The sequence below is a fragment of the Topomyia yanbarensis genome, chromosome 1 (assembly GCF_030247195.1).
Source record: "Topomyia yanbarensis strain Yona2022 chromosome 1, ASM3024719v1, whole genome shotgun sequence".
NCBI classification, from domain to species: domain Eukaryota; kingdom Metazoa; phylum Arthropoda; class Insecta; order Diptera; family Culicidae; genus Topomyia; species Topomyia yanbarensis.
In genome coordinates this window covers 848,006-869,466 of record NC_080670.1, presented here as the reverse complement: position 1 = coordinate 869,466, position 21,461 = coordinate 848,006, and the positions used below count along the sequence as shown (strand labels likewise).

Here is a 21,461-nt window from a genome sequence, read left to right as displayed (position 1 = left end):
TAGTTTGCTGGATGTACTAATCGTTTCTGTCACGCGGTTTCGTTTCTTAAACACATCAATACACATGCTTCAATATTTTCCGTCCCGAAGGAATTAACCAACCAATCACTGTGCGAATACGCACGGTTGCTGGATCGTTTTGTAACATTAGATTTGTGGAAAAGGTTGTCAACAATTTTTTTATGCGAGATTTTTTCGAGCCGCTATGAGATTGTAGAATATTTCACTCAATTCTGAATGAATTGTGGGAAACGTGCAAAATCTTGTCTGAGTTTTTCTTACTAAGTCGTTACTAGATGTCACTAGTAGCATGAATTACGACCTCTACATTTTGATTCATTAACCAAGGAAGCGCTTTTTCTTATTGCAGTGATGGATGATCATTCTGTACTGTTACTAATAATTTATCTATTTATAATACAATGATACATTACACATTAAAGGAAAATTAGATTGGAAATGTACAATATCATTTTATTGTATTTATCTAAATAACTTCGTTTTAGGTGCACAGCATAATAAATTTCAAGATTAAATTATATTCGATCATAGTTAAAAATTAAAAGATTGCCCATTAGATAGACTAGTTTTTTCCGAAATTTCAACTGATTTTTCTCAGTCTTGATGTTTGGAAACACTACCTGCACCCGTACTTTAGGCTATATATTTGGGTGAAATTATATATTGCCCCTTCATTTTATATAGGAGGTCCTACGGTTTACAAGTAAGGATATACATTCTTTTTAAACCAATCTTTCGTGAAATGTAGATGGTTGCCTTCACATTCCAGGAAAACAAGTTTGTTAAGTTTGTGCATTTCCTGAAGTCCAAGCCGGTTCTGAAAGAATTCAATGAAACAGACTTAAACACTACTCAATAACTTCAGCAATCACCTACCTTCAGAAACAGCTCTGATTCTTCTAGCTTTTCGATTTCTTTATCCTGACCCGGTTTGTAGTACCCAAACCATTGAGATTCGATTGGTTGAACAATTTTATCTTTAGTAAATTTGACCATCACGAATCTGTTCAACTTCTGCAAATTGTCAATATACGTTTGATTGACTATTCGTTCATTATTAATATCGGCCAGGAAAGTGCTGGACTCTTTGTATACGAGCTCGTTTAGTGGATCGTGCCAATAGGTAGCCTGCACTAAATAATCCTGCAGCCACCGGGCATAGGCGGCATAGTTGAGCATCTGTCGAAAATATTCGCACGTCTTACTACTCAGCGAGGGACAATCTGGCAATCCAAATACGCCTTGATGCTGTCCTCCAAGTGTGATCAAGTTGTTCATTCTAGGTGTCGGGCAACGCTGAGCAACTGCTCGACTGAAATGGCAAAAAGTAAGCCAGTTAGGATGGTTGCCATGAAAGGATAACTCCTCATTAACATACAGAAACTGTCCCCCTTGCGAGAAACCAATTGCGTTGTACCCGTTGACCAGCTGAACATCATTACTAAGCTGCTGACAAACCTCATCAACCTAATCGGATATAGAATATTATTTTATGGTTAACGACACGAATACTAAAAAGTTGTGAATACAATACATAGTTTGACTTATAGTTGTAACGAAAATTAAACGTGAACGCGATAATCCATTGGTCATTGCACTTTTCTGCATTCATTAGGCTAAACATGCATGAAAATATTTACCTGTGTGTTTGGATGAATTAGATAACCACTTTTGTAGTCCGTTACGATCGAGTTTCCAATCTCGATCGACTTAACATACACACCGAGGTCGGATTCCAAAAAGGTTTTAAATCCACCCAGGCTGAATGGAAAACAGCAAGTATCACCTGGAATTGTTATAAATATTAAAAATTGTTCCGATATTTGTACGGTTTGAGCTCAGATATGTCGTGCTTACCCATTCCATGCCATAAAACAATAGGAAGAGATGCTGTTGAATTTGTTCCTACTACCTTACAAACTAAAACTGCGATTAGTACACTTAGGTTAATAAGGTACATTATGTGCAATTAGAAAAAATGTTCTATTATTTCAATCACGAACTTTCCACACTATTTGACCTGCACTCGACTTTACTGGTTGATTGCTTGAAGAAGTATAACAAAACAACCAATCGATTAACAGTGCATTTCTGCATTATTTATGTTTGAACTCAAACATGACTTTCTTTTTGTCAAATTTACGCTGCAATCTCACGAAGCATAAAAATGACAATACTAGCAAGAACAAGTGGTTGAAGGATAACAAAAAAATAACTCGAATGCGTTTCTGATTGCGTTTTTCGAACACGTTGTCTCAAGTTTCCAACAGGTGGCAGTAAAATTAAAAGCTCTTTAATGACTTGTTATATGTCAAACTTATTTAACAATTTGAAATTTTAAATTTTTTATATCATGCTACAAATAAGAAATAAAAAAAAATTAAAAAATATTTAATTTGCATTTTATACTATCAATTTCTTTCAAAAAATCTGAAAATATATTCATTTTACGCAAACCAAGTATGAAATCGATTTGTCGAATCTTTGATTTCGATTGTTTACCCGATCCCGTTATAAAAAGGCATATAAATCATAAAACAAATTCTAATTTGCAAAGGCGCATATTTATGTTATTTGTTCAAAACTGCAGCTCACACTAATAATTTGATCACCATTACAACCTAGAAGCTATTGTTGGATAGTAACAGCACTTTATCAAAAAAGAAAATACTGAAAATAAAAATTACTAAATTTATTACCAAACAAAAAAATCTTCGCATTTAATTCTTCGTTTTTGTGATTCAAGCGGACATTGTGTCCTGACCTGGCTATCCAATAAAAGAGGTAAGTTTTTTACAGGTTATAAAAAAGTTTTACACCAAATACAATTTTTTAGGGTAAATTAACATCTAAATGCGTTTTTTCTCGAGTTAAATAGTGAGATAAAATCAGGAAATTAGGAATTCAAATATTTAGGTTATTTTATATTATTTTGCTTCGATTGCAGACGTTTTAATCGTTATGGTGACTTTATGTGCGGGGTTTGGCAATCAAACACAGGTGAGCCGCTTACAGCCCATTCGACTTCGAACTCATTCATAAATCATGTCACCCAAAAAAAAGGCCAAAATTGAGATTACTTCACGTTCTAACTTATTCCCCCTACCCAATAGGCCACGAAATGTCATAATTTTCCCAAACCCCTCTACCCTTCCTCCAACAGCGCAATATCTTTTTTATTTTTTTGCGATGCAGAATTAGAATTTTTCTTCAATTTCCATCCAATAATGCAACAATTGAACAATATAAATAAATTTTCATTGCAAAATTTTAAAAATTGCGCGACCAACAGTGTATATCCGAAGACGACTCGAGCGAATCGTGTTTTGCGGGGTATATCATTTTGGGGTACTTGGGGTAGGTGGCGGTGTTATTAGTTTTCATTTTTTACCGCTTAGATTTTGGTAGATCTTGCAAAATAGAACACGTTGCATGAAAGGGCAGACTGTTGGCAACATCTTTGAATTTTGTTGGAATGTTTGATACATTGTCTCCATTTCAATATGTGATTCGGAAAAACCGCCAACTTACCGTAGTCCCGCGATAAGTTGGTGGTATGTATGGGGTGAGCTAGCGGAATGCCTTAAAACAAGCAATCAAATTGAAATTTAATTACATCAGTGGTCCTTAAGAAATATGTCGATTTTCTTTTGATTCAAACTGTATATTATTCCACATTTTGCATTATATTTCAGTCTCAATACCCCGGAATTTTGACTTCGGCGCATACTCCATATTCAAAAGAAAATTTTCAAAATTCTTCAGGCGATTGACCGAAGTAAATGTCCCCTGCATTAACAAAAGACATAAAACATAAAACATAAAACATAAAACATAAAACATAAAACATAAAACATAAAACATAAAACATAAAACATAAAACATAAAACATAAAACATAAAACATAAAACATAAAACATAAAACATAAAACATAAAACATAAAACATAAAACATAAAACATAAAACATAAAACATAAAACATAAAACATAAAACATAAAACATAAAACATAAAACATAAAACATAAAACATAAAACATAAAACATAAAACATAAAACATAAAACATAAAACATAAAACATAAAACATAAAACATAAAACATAAAACATAAAACATAAAACATAAAACATAAAACATAAAACATAAAACATAAAACATAAAACATAAAACATAAAACATAAAACATAAAACATAAAACATAAAACATAAAACATAAAACATAAAACATAAAACATAAAACATAAAACATAAAACATAAAACATAAAACATAAAACATAAAACATAAAACATAAAACATAAAACATAAAACATAAAACATAAAACATAAAACATAAAACATAAAACATAAAACATAAAACATAAAACATAAAACATAAAACATAAAACATAAAACATAAAACATAAAACATAAAACATAAAACATAAAACATAAAACATAAAACATAAAACATAAAACATAAAACATAAAACATAAAACATAAAACATAAAACATAAAACATAAAACATAAAACATAAAACATAAAACATAAAACATAAAACATAAAACATAAAACATAAAACATAAAACATAAAACATAAAACATAAAACATAAAACATAAAACATAAAACATAAAACATAAAACATAAAACATAAAACATAAAACATAAAACATAAAACATAAAACATAAAACATAAAACATAAAACATAAAACATAAAACATAAAACATAAAACATAAAACATAAAACATAAAACATAAAACATAAAACATAAAACATAAAACATAAAACATAAAACATAAAACATAAAACATAAAACATAAAACATAAAACATAAAACATAAAACATAAAACATAAAACATAAAACATAAAACATAAAACATAAAACATAAAACATAAAACATAAAACATAAAACATAAAACATAAAACATAAAACATAAAACATAAAACATAAAACATAAAACATAAAACATAAAACATAAAACATAAAACATAAAACATAAAACATAAAACATAAAACATAAAACATAAAACATAAAACATAAAACATAAAACATAAAACATAAAACATAAAACATAAAACATAAAACATAAAACATAAAACATAAAACATAAAACATAAAACATAAAACATAAAACATAAAACATAAAACATAAAACATAAAACATAAAACATAAAACATAAAACATAAAACATAAAACATAAAACATAAAACATAAAACATAAAACATAAAACATAAAACATAAAACATAAAACATAAAACATAAAACATAAAACATAAAACATAAAACATAAAACATAAAACATAAAACATAAAACATAAAACATAAAACATAAAACATAAAACATAAAACATAAAACATAAAACATAAAACATAAAACATAAAACATAAAACATAAAACATAAAACATAAAACATAAAACATAAAACATAAAACATAAAACATAAAACATAAAACATAAAACATAAAACATAAAACATAAAACATAAAACATAAAACATAAAACATAAAACATAAAACATAAAACATAAAACATAAAACATAAAACATAAAACATAAAACATAAAACATAAAACATAAAACATAAAACATAAAACATAAAACATAAAACATAAAACATAAAACATAAAACATAAAACATAAAACATAAAACATAAAACATAAAACATAAAACATAAAACATAAAACATAAAACATAAAACATAAAACATAAAACATAAAACATAAAACATAAAACATAAAACATAAAACATAAAACATAAAACATAAAACATAAAACATAAAACATAAAACATAAAACATAAAACATAAAACATAAAACATAAAACATAAAACATAAAACATAAAACATAAAACATAAAACATAAAACATAAAACATAAAACATAAAACATAAAACATAAAACATAAAACATAAAACATAAAACATAAAACATAAAACATAAAACATAAAACATAAAACATAAAACATAAAACATAAAACATAAAACATAAAACATAAAACATAAAACATAAAACATAAAACATAAAACATAAAACATAAAACATAAAACATAAAACATAAAACATAAAACATAAAACATAAAACATAAAACATAAAACATAAAACATAAAACATAAAACATAAAACATAAAACATAAAACATAAAACATAAAACATAAAACATAAAACATAAAACATAAAACATAAAACATAAAACATAAAACATAAAACATAAAACATAAAACATAAAACATAAAACATAAAACATAAAACATAAAACATAAAACATAAAACATAAAACATAAAACATAAAACATAAAACATAAAACATAAAACATAAAACATAAAACATAAAACATAAAACATAAAACATAAAACATAAAACATAAAACATAAAACATAAAACATAAAACATAAAACATAAAACATAAAACATAAAACATAAAACATAAAACATAAAACATAAAACATAAAACATAAAACATAAAACATAAAACATAAAACATAAAACATAAAACATAAAACATAAAACATAAAACATAAAACATAAAACATAAAACATAAAACATAAAACATAAAACATAAAACATAAAACATAAAACATAAAACATAAAACATAAAACATAAAACATAAAACATAAAACATAAAACATAAAACATAAAACATAAAACATAAAACATAAAACATAAAACATAAAACATAAAACATAAAACATAAAACATAAAACATAAAACATAAAACATAAAACATAAAACATAAAACATAAAACATAAAACATAAAACATAAAACATAAAACATAAAACATAAAACATAAAACATAAAACATAAAACATAAAACATAAAACATAAAACATAAAACATAAAACATAAAACATAAAACATAAAACATAAAACATAAAACATAAAACATAAAACATAAAACATAAAACATAAAACATAAAACATAAAACATAAAACATAAAACATAAAACATAAAACATAAAACATAAAACATAAAACATAAAACATAAAACATAAAACATAAAACATAAAACATAAAACATAAAACATAAAACATAAAACATAAAACATAAAACATAAAACATAAAACATAAAACATAAAACATAAAACATAAAACATAAAACATAAAACATAAAACATAAAACATAAAACATAAAACATAAAACATAAAACATAAAACATAAAACATAAAACATAAAACATAAAACATAAAACATAAAACATAAAACATAAAACATAAAACATAAAACATAAAACATAAAACATAAAACATAAAACATAAAACATAAAACATAAAACATAAAACATAAAACATAAAACATAAAACATAAAACATAAAACATAAAACATAAAACATAAAACATAAAACATAAAACATAAAACATAAAACATAAAACATAAAACATAAAACATAAAACATAAAACATAAAACATAAAACATAAAACATAAAACATAAAACATAAAACATAAAACATAAAACATAAAACATAAAACATAAAACATAAAACATAAAACATAAAACATAAAACATAAAACATAAAACATAAAACATAAAACATAAAACATAAAACATAAAACATAAAACATAAAACATAAAACATAAAACATAAAACATAAAACATAAAACATAAAACATAAAACATAAAACATAAAACATAAAACATAAAACATAAAACATAAAACATAAAACATAAAACATAAAACATAAAACATAAAACATAAAACATAAAACATAAAACATAAAACATAAAACATAAAACATAAAACATAAAACATAAAACATAAAACATAAAACATAAAACATAAAACATAAAACATAAAACATAAAACATAAAACATAAAACATAAAACATAAAACATAAAACATAAAACATAAAACATAAAACATAAAACATAAAACATAAAACATAAAACATAAAACATAAAACATAAAACATAAAACATAAAACATAAAACATAAAACATAAAACATAAAACATAAAACATAAAACATAAAACATAAAACATAAAACATAAAACATAAAACATAAAACATAAAACATAAAACATAAAACATAAAACATAAAACATAAAACATAAAACATAAAACATAAAACATAAAACATAAAACATAAAACATAAAACATAAAACATAAAACATAAAACATAAAACATAAAACATAAAACATAAAACATAAAACATAAAACATAAAACATAAAACATAAAACATAAAACATAAAACATAAAACATAAAACATAAAACATAAAACATAAAACATAAAACATAAAACATAAAACATAAAACATAAAACATAAAACATAAAACATAAAACATAAAACATAAAACATAAAACATAAAACATAAAACATAAAACATAAAACATAAAACATAAAACATAAAACATAAAACATAAAACATAAAACATAAAACATAAAACATAAAACATAAAACATAAAACATAAAACATAAAACATAAAACATAAAACATAAAACATAAAACATAAAACATAAAACATAAAACATAAAACATAAAACATAAAACATAAAACATAAAACATAAAACATAAAACATAAAACATAAAACATAAAACATAAAACATAAAACATAAAACATAAAACATAAAACATAAAACATAAAACATAAAACATAAAACATAAAACATAAAACATAAAACATAAAACATAAAACATAAAACATAAAACATAAAACATAAAACATAAAACATAAAACATAAAACATAAAACATAAAACATAAAACATAAAACATAAAACATAAAACATAAAACATAAAACATAAAACATAAAACATAAAACATAAAACATAAAACATAAAACATAAAACATAAAACATAAAACATAAAACATAAAACATAAAACATAAAACATAAAACATAAAACATAAAACATAAAACATAAAACATAAAACATAAAACATAAAACATAAAACATAAAACATAAAACATAAAACATAAAACATAAAACATAAAACATAAAACATAAAACATAAAACATAAAACATAAAACATAAAACATAAAACATAAAACATAAAACATAAAACATAAAACATAAAACATAAAACATAAAACATAAAACATAAAACATAAAACATAAAACATAAAACATAAAACATAAAACATAAAACATAAAACATAAAACATAAAACATAAAACATAAAACATAAAACATAAAACATAAAACATAAAACATAAAACATAAAACATAAAACATAAAACATAAAACATAAAACATAAAACATAAAACATAAAACATAAAACATAAAACATAAAACATAAAACATAAAACATAAAACATAAAACATAAAACATAAAACATAAAACATAAAACATAAAACATAAAACATAAAACATAAAACATAAAACATAAAACATAAAACATAAAACATAAAACATAAAACATAAAACATAAAACATAAAACATAAAACATAAAACATAAAACATAAAACATAAAACATAAAACATAAAACATAAAACATAAAACATAAAACATAAAACATAAAACATAAAACATAAAACATAAAACATAAAACATAAAACATAAAACATAAAACATAAAACATAAAACATAAAACATAAAACATAAAACATAAAACATAAAACATAAAACATAAAACATAAAACATAAAACATAAAACATAAAACATAAAACATAAAACATAAAACATAAAACATAAAACATAAAACATAAAACATAAAACATAAAACATAAAACATAAAACATAAAACATAAAACATAAAACATAAAACATAAAACATAAAACATAAAACATAAAACATAAAACATAAAACATAAAACATAAAACATAAAACATAAAACATAAAACATAAAACATAAAACATAAAACATAAAACATAAAACATAAAACATAAAACATAAAACATAAAACATAAAACATAAAACATAAAACATAAAACATAAAACATAAAACATAAAACATAAAACATAAAACATAAAACATAAAACATAAAACATAAAACATAAAACATAAAACATAAAACATAAAACATAAAACATAAAACATAAAACATAAAACATAAAACATAAAACATAAAACATAAAACATAAAACATAAAACATAAAACATAAAACATAAAACATAAAACATAAAACATAAAACATAAAACATAAAACATAAAACATAAAACATAAAACATAAAACATAAAACATAAAACATAAAACATAAAACATAAAACATAAAACATAAAACATAAAACATAAAACATAAAACATAAAACATAAAACATAAAACATAAAACATAAAACATAAAACATAAAACATAAAACATAAAACATAAAACATAAAACATAAAACATAAAACATAAAACATAAAACATAAAACATAAAACATAAAACATAAAACATAAAACATAAAACATAAAACATAAAACATAAAACATAAAACATAAAACATAAAACATAAAACATAAAACATAAAACATAAAACATAAAACATAAAACATAAAACATAAAACATAAAACATAAAACATAAAACATAAAACATAAAACATAAAACATAAAACATAAAACATAAAACATAAAACATAAAACATAAAACATAAAACATAAAACATAAAACATAAAACATAAAACATAAAACATAAAACATAAAACATAAAACATAAAACATAAAACATAAAACATAAAACATAAAACATAAAACATAAAACATAAAACATAAAACATAAAACATAAAACATAAAACATAAAACATAAAACATAAAACATAAAACATAAAACATAAAACATAAAACATAAAACATAAAACATAAAACATAAAACATAAAACATAAAACATAAAACATAAAACATAAAACATAAAACATAAAACATAAAACATAAAACATAAAACATAAAACATAAAACATAAAACATAAAACATAAAACATAAAACATAAAACATAAAACATAAAACATAAAACATAAAACATAAAACATAAAACATAAAACATAAAACATAAAACATAAAACATAAAACATAAAACATAAAACATAAAACATAAAACATAAAACATAAAACATAAAACATAAAACATAAAACATAAAACATAAAACATAAAACATAAAACATAAAACATAAAACATAAAACATAAAACATAAAACATAAAACATAAAACATAAAACATAAAACATAAAACATAAAACATAAAACATAAAACATAAAACATAAAACATAAAACATAAAACATAAAACATAAAACATAAAACATAAAACATAAAACATAAAACATAAAACATAAAACATAAAACATAAAACATAAAACATAAAACATAAAACATAAAACATAAAACATAAAACATAAAACATAAAACATAAAACATAAAACATAAAACATAAAACATAAAACATAAAACATAAAACATAAAACATAAAACATAAAACATAAAACATAAAACATAAAACATAAAACATAAAACATAAAACATAAAACATAAAACATAAAACATAAAACATAAAACATAAAACATAAAACATAAAACATAAAACATAAAACATAAAACATAAAACATAAAACATAAAACATAAAACATAAAACATAAAACATAAAACATAAAACATAAAACATAAAACATAAAACATAAAACATAAAACATAAAACATAAAACATAAAACATAAAACATAAAACATAAAACATAAAACATAAAACATAAAACATAAAACATAAAACATAAAACATAAAACATAAAACATAAAACATAAAACATAAAACATAAAACATAAAACATAAAACATAAAACATAAAACATAAAACATAAAACATAAAACATAAAACATAAAACATAAAACATAAAACATAAAACATAAAACATAAAACATAAAACATAAAACATAAAACATAAAACATAAAACATAAAACATAAAACATAAAACATAAAACATAAAACATAAAACATAAAACATAAAACATAAAACATAAAACATAAAACATAAAACATAAAACATAAAACATAAAACATAAAACATAAAACATAAAACATAAAACATAAAACATAAAACATAAAACATAAAACATAAAACATAAAACATAAAACATAAAACATAAAACATAAAACATAAAACATAAAACATAAAACATAAAACATAAAACATAAAACATAAAACATAAAACATAAAACATAAAACATAAAACATAAAACATAAAACATAAAACATAAAACATAAAACATAAAACATAAAACATAAAACATAAAACATAAAACATAAAACATAAAACATAAAACATAAAACATAAAACATAAAACATAAAACATAAAACATAAAACATAAAACATAAAACATAAAACATAAAACATAAAACATAAAACATAAAACATAAAACATAAAACATAAAACATAAAACATAAAACATAAAACATAAAACATAAAACATAAAACATAAAACATAAAACATAAAACATAAAACATAAAACATAAAACATAAAACATAAAACATAAAACATAAAACATAAAACATAAAACATAAAACATAAAACATAAAACATAAAACATAAAACATAAAACATAAAACATAAAACATAAAACATAAAACATAAAACATAAAACATAAAACATAAAACATAAAACATAAAACATAAAACATAAAACATAAAACATAAAACATAAAACATAAAACATAAAACATAAAACATAAAACATAAAACATAAAACATAAAACATAAAACATAAAACATAAAACATAAAACATAAAACATAAAACATAAAACATAAAACATAAAACATAAAACATAAAACATAAAACATAAAACATAAAACATAAAACATAAAACATAAAACATAAAACATAAAACATAAAACATAAAACATAAAACATAAAACATAAAACATAAAACATAAAACATAAAACATAAAACATAAAACATAAAACATAAAACATAAAACATAAAACATAAAACATAAAACATAAAACATAAAACATAAAACATAAAACATAAAACATAAAACATAAAACATAAAACATAAAACATAAAACATAAAACATAAAACATAAAACATAAAACATAAAACATAAAACATAAAACATAAAACATAAAACATAAAACATAAAACATAAAACATAAAACATAAAACATAAAACATAAAACATAAAACATAAAACATAAAACATAAAACATAAAACATAAAACATAAAACATAAAACATAAAACATAAAACATAAAACATAAAACATAAAACATAAAACATAAAACATAAAACATAAAACATAAAACATAAAACATAAAACATAAAACATAAAACATAAAACATAAAACATAAAACATAAAACATAAAACATAAAACATAAAACATAAAACATAAAACATAAAACATAAAACATAAAACATAAAACATAAAACATAAAACATAAAACATAAAACATAAAACATAAAACATAAAACATAAAACATAAAACATAAAACATAAAACATAAAACATAAAACATAAAACATAAAACATAAAACATAAAACATAAAACATAAAACATAAAACATAAAACATAAAACATAAAACATAAAACATAAAACATAAAACATAAAACATAAAACATAAAACATAAAACATAAAACATAAAACATAAAACATAAAACATAAAACATAAAACATAAAACATAAAACATAAAACATAAAACATAAAACATAAAACATAAAACATAAAACATAAAACATAAAACATAAAACATAAAACATAAAACATAAAACATAAAACATAAAACATAAAACATAAAACATAAAACATAAAACATAAAACATAAAACATAAAACATAAAACATAAAACATAAAACATAAAACATAAAACATAAAACATAAAACATAAAACATAAAACATAAAACATAAAACATAAAACATAAAACATAAAACATAAAACATAAAACATAAAACATAAAACATAAAACATAAAACATAAAACATAAAACATAAAACATAAAACATAAAACATAAAACATAAAACATAAAACATAAAACATAAAACATAAAACATAAAACATAAAACATAAAACATAAAACATAAAACATAAAACATAAAACATAAAACATAAAACATAAAACATAAAACATAAAACATAAAACATAAAACATAAAACATAAAACATAAAACATAAAACATAAAACATAAAACATAAAACATAAAACATAAAACATAAAACATAAAACATAAAACATAAAACATAAAACATAAAACATAAAACATAAAACATAAAACATAAAACATAAAACATAAAACATAAAACATAAAACATAAAACATAAAACATAAAACATAAAACATAAAACATAAAACATAAAACATAAAACATAAAACATAAAACATAAAACATAAAACATAAAACATAAAACATAAAACATAAAACATAAAACATAAAACATAAAACATAAAACATAAAACATAAAACATAAAACATAAAACATAAAACATAAAACATAAAACATAAAACATAAAACATAAAACATAAAACATAAAACATAAAACATAAAACATAAAACATAAAACATAAAACATAAAACATAAAACATAAAACATAAAACATAAAACATAAAACATAAAACATAAAACATAAAACATAAAACATAAAACATAAAACATAAAACATAAAACATAAAACATAAAACATAAAACATAAAACATAAAACATAAAACATAAAACATAAAACATAAAACATAAAACATAAAACATAAAACATAAAACATAAAACATAAAACATAAAACATAAAACATAAAACATAAAACATAAAACATAAAACATAAAACATAAAACATAAAACATAAAACATAAAACATAAAACATAAAACATAAAACATAAAACATAAAACATAAAACATAAAACATAAAACATAAAACATAAAACATAAAACATAAAACATAAAACATAAAACATAAAACATAAAACATAAAACATAAAACATAAAACATAAAACATAAAACATAAAACATAAAACATAAAACATAAAACATAAAACATAAAACATAAAACATAAAACATAAAACATAAAACATAAAACATAAAACATAAAACATAAAACATAAAACATAAAACATAAAACATAAAACATAAAACATAAAACATAAAACATAAAACATAAAACATAAAACATAAAACATAAAACATAAAACATAAAACATAAAACATAAAACATAAAACATAAAACATAAAACATAAAACATAAAACATAAAACATAAAACATAAAACATAAAACATAAAACATAAAACATAAAACATAAAACATAAAACATAAAACATAAAACATAAAACATAAAACATAAAACATAAAACATAAAACATAAAACATAAAACATAAAACATAAAACATAAAACATAAAACATAAAACATAAAACATAAAACATAAAACATAAAACATAAAACATAAAACATAAAACATAAAACATAAAACATAAAACATAAAACATAAAACATAAAACATAAAACATAAAACATAAAACATAAAACATAAAACATAAAACATAAAACATAAAACATAAAACATAAAACATAAAACATAAAACATAAAACATAAAACATAAAACATAAAACATAAAACATAAAACATAAAACATAAAACATAAAACATAAAACATAAAACATAAAACATAAAACATAAAACATAAAACATAAAACATAAAACATAAAACATAAAACATAAAACATAAAACATAAAACATAAAACATAAAACATAAAACATAAAACATAAAACATAAAACATAAAACATAAAACATAAAACATAAAACATAAAACATAAAACATAAAACATAAAACATAAAACATAAAACATAAAACATAAAACATAAAACATAAAACATAAAACATAAAACATAAAACATAAAACATAAAACATAAAACATAAAACATAAAACATAAAACATAAAACATAAAACATAAAACATAAAACATAAAACATAAAACATAAAACATAAAACATAAAACATAAAACATAAAACATAAAACATAAAACATAAAACATAAAACATAAAACATAAAACATAAAACATAAAACATAAAACATAAAACATAAAACATAAAACATAAAACATAAAACATAAAACATAAAACATAAAACATAAAACATAAAACATAAAACATAAAACATAAAACATAAAACATAAAACATAAAACATAAAACATAAAACATAAAACATAAAACATAAAACATAAAACATAAAACATAAAACATAAAACATAAAACATAAAACATAAAACATAAAACATAAAACATAAAACATAAAACATAAAACATAAAACATAAAACATAAAACATAAAACATAAAACATAAAACATAAAACATAAAACATAAAACATAAAACATAAAACATAAAACATAAAACATAAAACATAAAACATAAAACATAAAACATAAAACATAAAACATAAAACATAAAACATAAAACATAAAACATAAAACATAAAACATAAAACATAAAACATAAAACATAAAACATAAAACATAAAACATAAAACATAAAACATAAAACATAAAACATAAAACATAAAACATAAAACATAAAACATAAAACATAAAACATAAAACATAAAACATAAAACATAAAACATAAAACATAAAACATAAAACATAAAACATAAAACATAAAACATAAAACATAAAACATAAAACATAAAACATAAAACATAAAACATAAAACATAAAACATAAAACATAAAACATAAAACATAAAACATAAAACATAAAACATAAAACATAAAACATAAAACATAAAACATAAAACATAAAACATAAAACATAAAACATAAAACATAAAACATAAAACATAAAACATAAAACATAAAACATAAAACATAAAACATAAAACATAAAACATAAAACATAAAACATAAAACATAAAACATAAAACATAAAACATAAAACATAAAACATAAAACATAAAACATAAAACATAAAACATAAAACATAAAACATAAAACATAAAACATAAAACATAAAACATAAAACATAAAACATAAAACATAAAACATAAAACAACACAAAATTTCAAATTGAAGAATATATGAAACGATCTCACCGGTATCCAGAACGCCAAATGTATTCAACAATCTCTCACTCCAAAATTGCTTCTGATACCAGTGCCGGCGGTGCCGGTATATATTGTAAACAGTACAAATAAGTTTCCTGGTTTGAGTGTTTTTCAGCGGAAGAATACTAGTAGCCTTCCATTCACACAGAACACTACAAGTTAAACACGCACTTTCCGCATTCTTTTCCACATAAAGCTTAAAAACTTTGACGGGAGCAAAAAGCATTTGCGTGTTCATTCGTCGACGTTTGCTACGTTCACCGTATGAATGGCCAAAAAGGAGTAGATTCATAAACAGTCATCTATGCGCACTCCGAAGGGGTAGAGATAACATCTCCTTCCGATGATAAGCTTAAACCCCAAATGGATTCATAAAAATAACATAGGAGTTTAGATAAATGAGAAACAAAAAAACTTATTTTGCAACATTTACCGTCGGTTCCGACAATTTTTGGTAAAGCGGCTAATATCCGGTGTACACAAATGTTTATCAATATGAGTACAATATTTCTTGGAATTTGCCTCATCTTAGGCAGCTTCAAACGGCCTCAGATGTCCTGGAGTTGACAAACCTTAACTGAATATCAAATTTCTTTGTTATGAAAAGTTTACCTCAGCGGTCGGCAAAGAATCGATTTTCAATCCAAATCAACATGTTTGATAACCCCGACAATCAGTACCTAAATATATAACCCAACTGAGGTCTATAAATGCAGTCTAAAGGAAAATTAAATGAACTCTTTCTCCTAGACAGCTCAATTCACCGGTACGTACTTCTATTCAAATGGTAGCAGCTAACTAGCTTTTACTCGGTTGACCGGAAGTGGCTAGCCAGCAGATCAAGGCATTTGGTATGACAGGCACAGGAGAGGAGGTTCGGGCCGGTTTAATTCCGTAATTAACTTGTGTAAATTAATCAACCGAGCTAGCTACAGCTAAATGAAACGAAATGATGAAATTACATAATAGAGTTTATTTCGATACCGGACTGGTTGCTGGGTGCCAGGTGGGTGGCAGGATGAACTATGTTTTGTGAGTAGGTACGGTGGTAATGAGGGATGTTCCTCTCGCACTGGTTGTTTTGCACAGTTTTCCGTTGAAGGGTTCTTCTCTTTAACAGGGTCGGATTTGTGGCAACATATACTACACCTGTATCATGTTCACAACATTTTCTCTACATGCTTTGACTCTGGGCATCTGACTGCAATCGAAATCGCATGAAGTAACTTTTCCCATCATCACTGTGAGTAGTAATAGCAGCATCAACAGTCATCATTCAAACCAGGAAACGTGATATCCCATTGAAAGGATAACAGTGGCCAACAAAAAACAACACGTATAAACAAATTACCAAATGAAATTTTCATTAAATCCCGACTGAGATCAGTCAGACCAGGGGAAGCAGGAGCCATGGTGTGTTTTGGTTGGTGGGGTGGCGTTAGTCGGCGCTGTGATGATTAGTTTTCTGATCATCGTTGATTGGTAAATGCTAGTGCTTATTTTGTAAATAAATCTTGAGTTAATTGCTTTAAATATTTTTCGACTGTGTAAATAAAATTGTATCCGACAATTTACCGTAAACGATACAATATATTTGCACTACTGAAAAAAATATGTTTAGTCAAAATAAGGGCTAGAAATAAAATATTTATTTTCCTTTATAACAAATGCAAGTTTATCGATTACCACTTGCAATCTTCTTCAGTGTTCGTATCTAAATCGGTCATACATTGAAAATTATATTATATGATGTTTTATTATTAAGTGGATATTAACATTCATACACGCAAGAATGCTGTGTTTTCTGTGGAACTCGATGAACTTAGCATTTCGGAAAGGTTGAGTGCCTGCTTGAAGCTTCCATACAAAAGAAATGCTGAATGTTACATTCCTGTTCGTCTAAGCAAGATGCTCTTAACGGACGTATTCTTTCGAGTTTATAATCAAATATCATGCAACCGAATAGATCGGAAATTAGTAGTAGATTTTCCACAGACAAGTAACACTATAGCCATTTTCCTGTCGATGAGATCCGCTCAATAATAATACTAATTTAAAATAGATTAAAATGTTCATCCCAGTCATAAATTGTTCATCTATAAAAGGCCAAATATCCGTGATAGCTTGCTCCGGTGGACTCATACCGATGCCGTGACATACTTCTAATGTTGTTTTTGATCAGCAGCAGAAGATTGGTAGGAGTCAAGAAAATCATCAGCTCAATTGAATTTTGGATTCATAGCAAACAAAATAGCTTCATGAGTAAGGATATTTTTCAAGCTCCATATCCTTCCATATATTAATATATTCAATTCCATCATTCAGTAATCGAACAAAATCCATACCAACGGAGATCAAAAAGCTCGATTTTCTGTGAATCGAAAATGGTTTTGATTCGCTCCAATCAATGATCCCATTATGCATATTTTTTGAATGACGGAAACACGTGCAGCGGAGCATAAATATTTGGATGGTTTTTTCACCGCCATAACACCCCAGCCACTGACACTCCAGTTGCACAGTCTTGCACTGGAAATCAAAATTTTTAATCAGTTAAGTAACGCTCCCTGGTGATTCAATCTCCCGTTGCGTCTTTCTGTTAGTTCGGTGGCATCATCATTTAGCGCTATTTCGCACAGATATCTATCCTTTCTTCGTTCCGAGACAAAAGTCCTTGTTAATAGTAAAAATATTAATATTTATGCACAGTGGGACTAGTGAACTCGATGCTGGGTAAATAGGGTGAAGCAGCAGACCGCTGACATCGTCTTCTAATAGCCATCTACTATCCTGCTCTGTCTCATCATGTCCACAGTATCATCCAGCTCAGTTGTAGACCTACACAAAAACGAACAAGCATCACACTGAGAAAAACAATTGCAGATCCGCCCCGGTTTAGCGGAAGCTGGGGTGGGAATCAAAAAACAAAAGAAAGGTAAGAAAAATATTTCATTTCAATTTGTGCACTCTCCGGCTGGTGCATTCAGTGGTGGTGTTCCCGTTTGCTCACTATGACTGTAGCTATCACACCCTTCATAGTGGGACATCTGGTACCAACGGAGTTCATTGTTGAAGCTGCATGTTTAATTTTTTTTAAATATTTTCAAATGGTATGTGTTTTGACCCGGTGCATGACTATAAAGTGTTTGTTGACCTGTTCATAAATAATTCGATTTACCATTCCCAATTACATATTTATTTCGTTCAGAATGCTATGTTTGGACAACGCGTGTTTCGCAAGAATACTACAGAGTAATAGACCTAACAATGTTAATATCCTTAATCATTGCACTGAGTGTATCGTTGTGTAATTGTTACATTAAAGAAAATCACGGCCTCAATTTTCTTATCAGTAAATATTCAATAATTGTAGTTTGGTGTACGTCACTACACCGTCACAATGTTTTCTGGAGGGGTTCTTCTATTTGTCTATGCATTTGCTGCATCCATTTTCACCAGAAGAATAGCGGATAACAATAGTAGCACCAACGACAAGAATCATAACGGAAATGTTTTCCGTTGAGTCAGAGATACAAATGCATTGAAGCGATTTTTACGCATATTAAATTTTGACACCTTTTCGCGTTTATATTTTCCCCAACCACCGTCAGACTACGGTTCAGTCGTTTCCTATCGCAATGTATATTTTCATTTGAACGGAACGGAGCACAAATGGTGATATCGGTTAGATTCCTATCCTGTTTGAGATTGTTAAAACTAGCTCGCTTTCATGATGGTATTTTAGTGTGATGGGATTTTCATCGCTTCCAGGTTTGTGCGCATCGTGGTAAATAGTCTAGTTTCAGGAAAATTATTATTTCTGATTAACAAAAAATGAACAGGGTTCCATCGGTGACATTGCATCAGCCTTTAAATACCCTTACACCTAAATATTACATACATAAAGTTTCTTTAGTTTATTAAAACACAAAAGCGTGTAATTATGTATTTGCCCTAACCTGGAGTTGAGATAGGTAGGACTTATTGTGAGACCTGTTTAATTTCAATTTTTTCAATCCGAAACAAATTTATGAAGTGGGGGTTGTTTGTTCACACTATTTAAATATTTGTTGTTGGGTTCTGATAAGAAAAAAGTTGGTTCGTTTGAAAATTGCGAAAATGCACAGCGCCAGAACTGACAGGGTCGAACGAGACAGAAGTATAAAGCTCCAACATCATTTTGAAACATTGTTCCTATGTATAGTCATATCAACACAATGAAAATATTATTCTCACTCCCCGTTCGTGATTGGATAAGATTTTCTCATTTTCATCTGTTGTCTGCCGTCTCTGGGGATAGAGATAGGGAAAACGAAATAACTTCAGCAGAAAAAAGCAGCAACAATACTAACTTTGTTGAAATGTTTCAGGCATTCCTCTCTTTGCTTTGCATTTCCAGGGTTTTTCATTCGCTTCCCTCGTAAAACTCAAACAGAATTCATAATCGTAACACAA

At 22.8% G+C, this 21,461-nt stretch overlaps 1 protein-coding gene across 1 annotated transcript; it reads right to left on the bottom strand.

Annotated features, from left to right (window-relative positions):
• Positions 1-453: 453 nt before the first annotated feature.
• Positions 454-2,121, bottom strand: LOC131676528 (palmitoyl-protein thioesterase 1). Its single transcript, XM_058955607.1, has 5 exons — positions 1,879-2,121; positions 1,662-1,807; positions 1,400-1,488; positions 898-1,333; positions 454-838 (listed from the first exon to the last, which is right to left on the bottom strand). The coding sequence occupies exons 1-5, from the start codon at positions 1,979-1,981 to the stop codon at positions 719-721; spliced, it is 894 nt and encodes a 297-aa protein (XP_058811590.1). The 5' UTR covers positions 1,982-2,121; the 3' UTR covers positions 454-718.
• Positions 2,122-21,461: the final 19,340 nt, after the last annotated feature.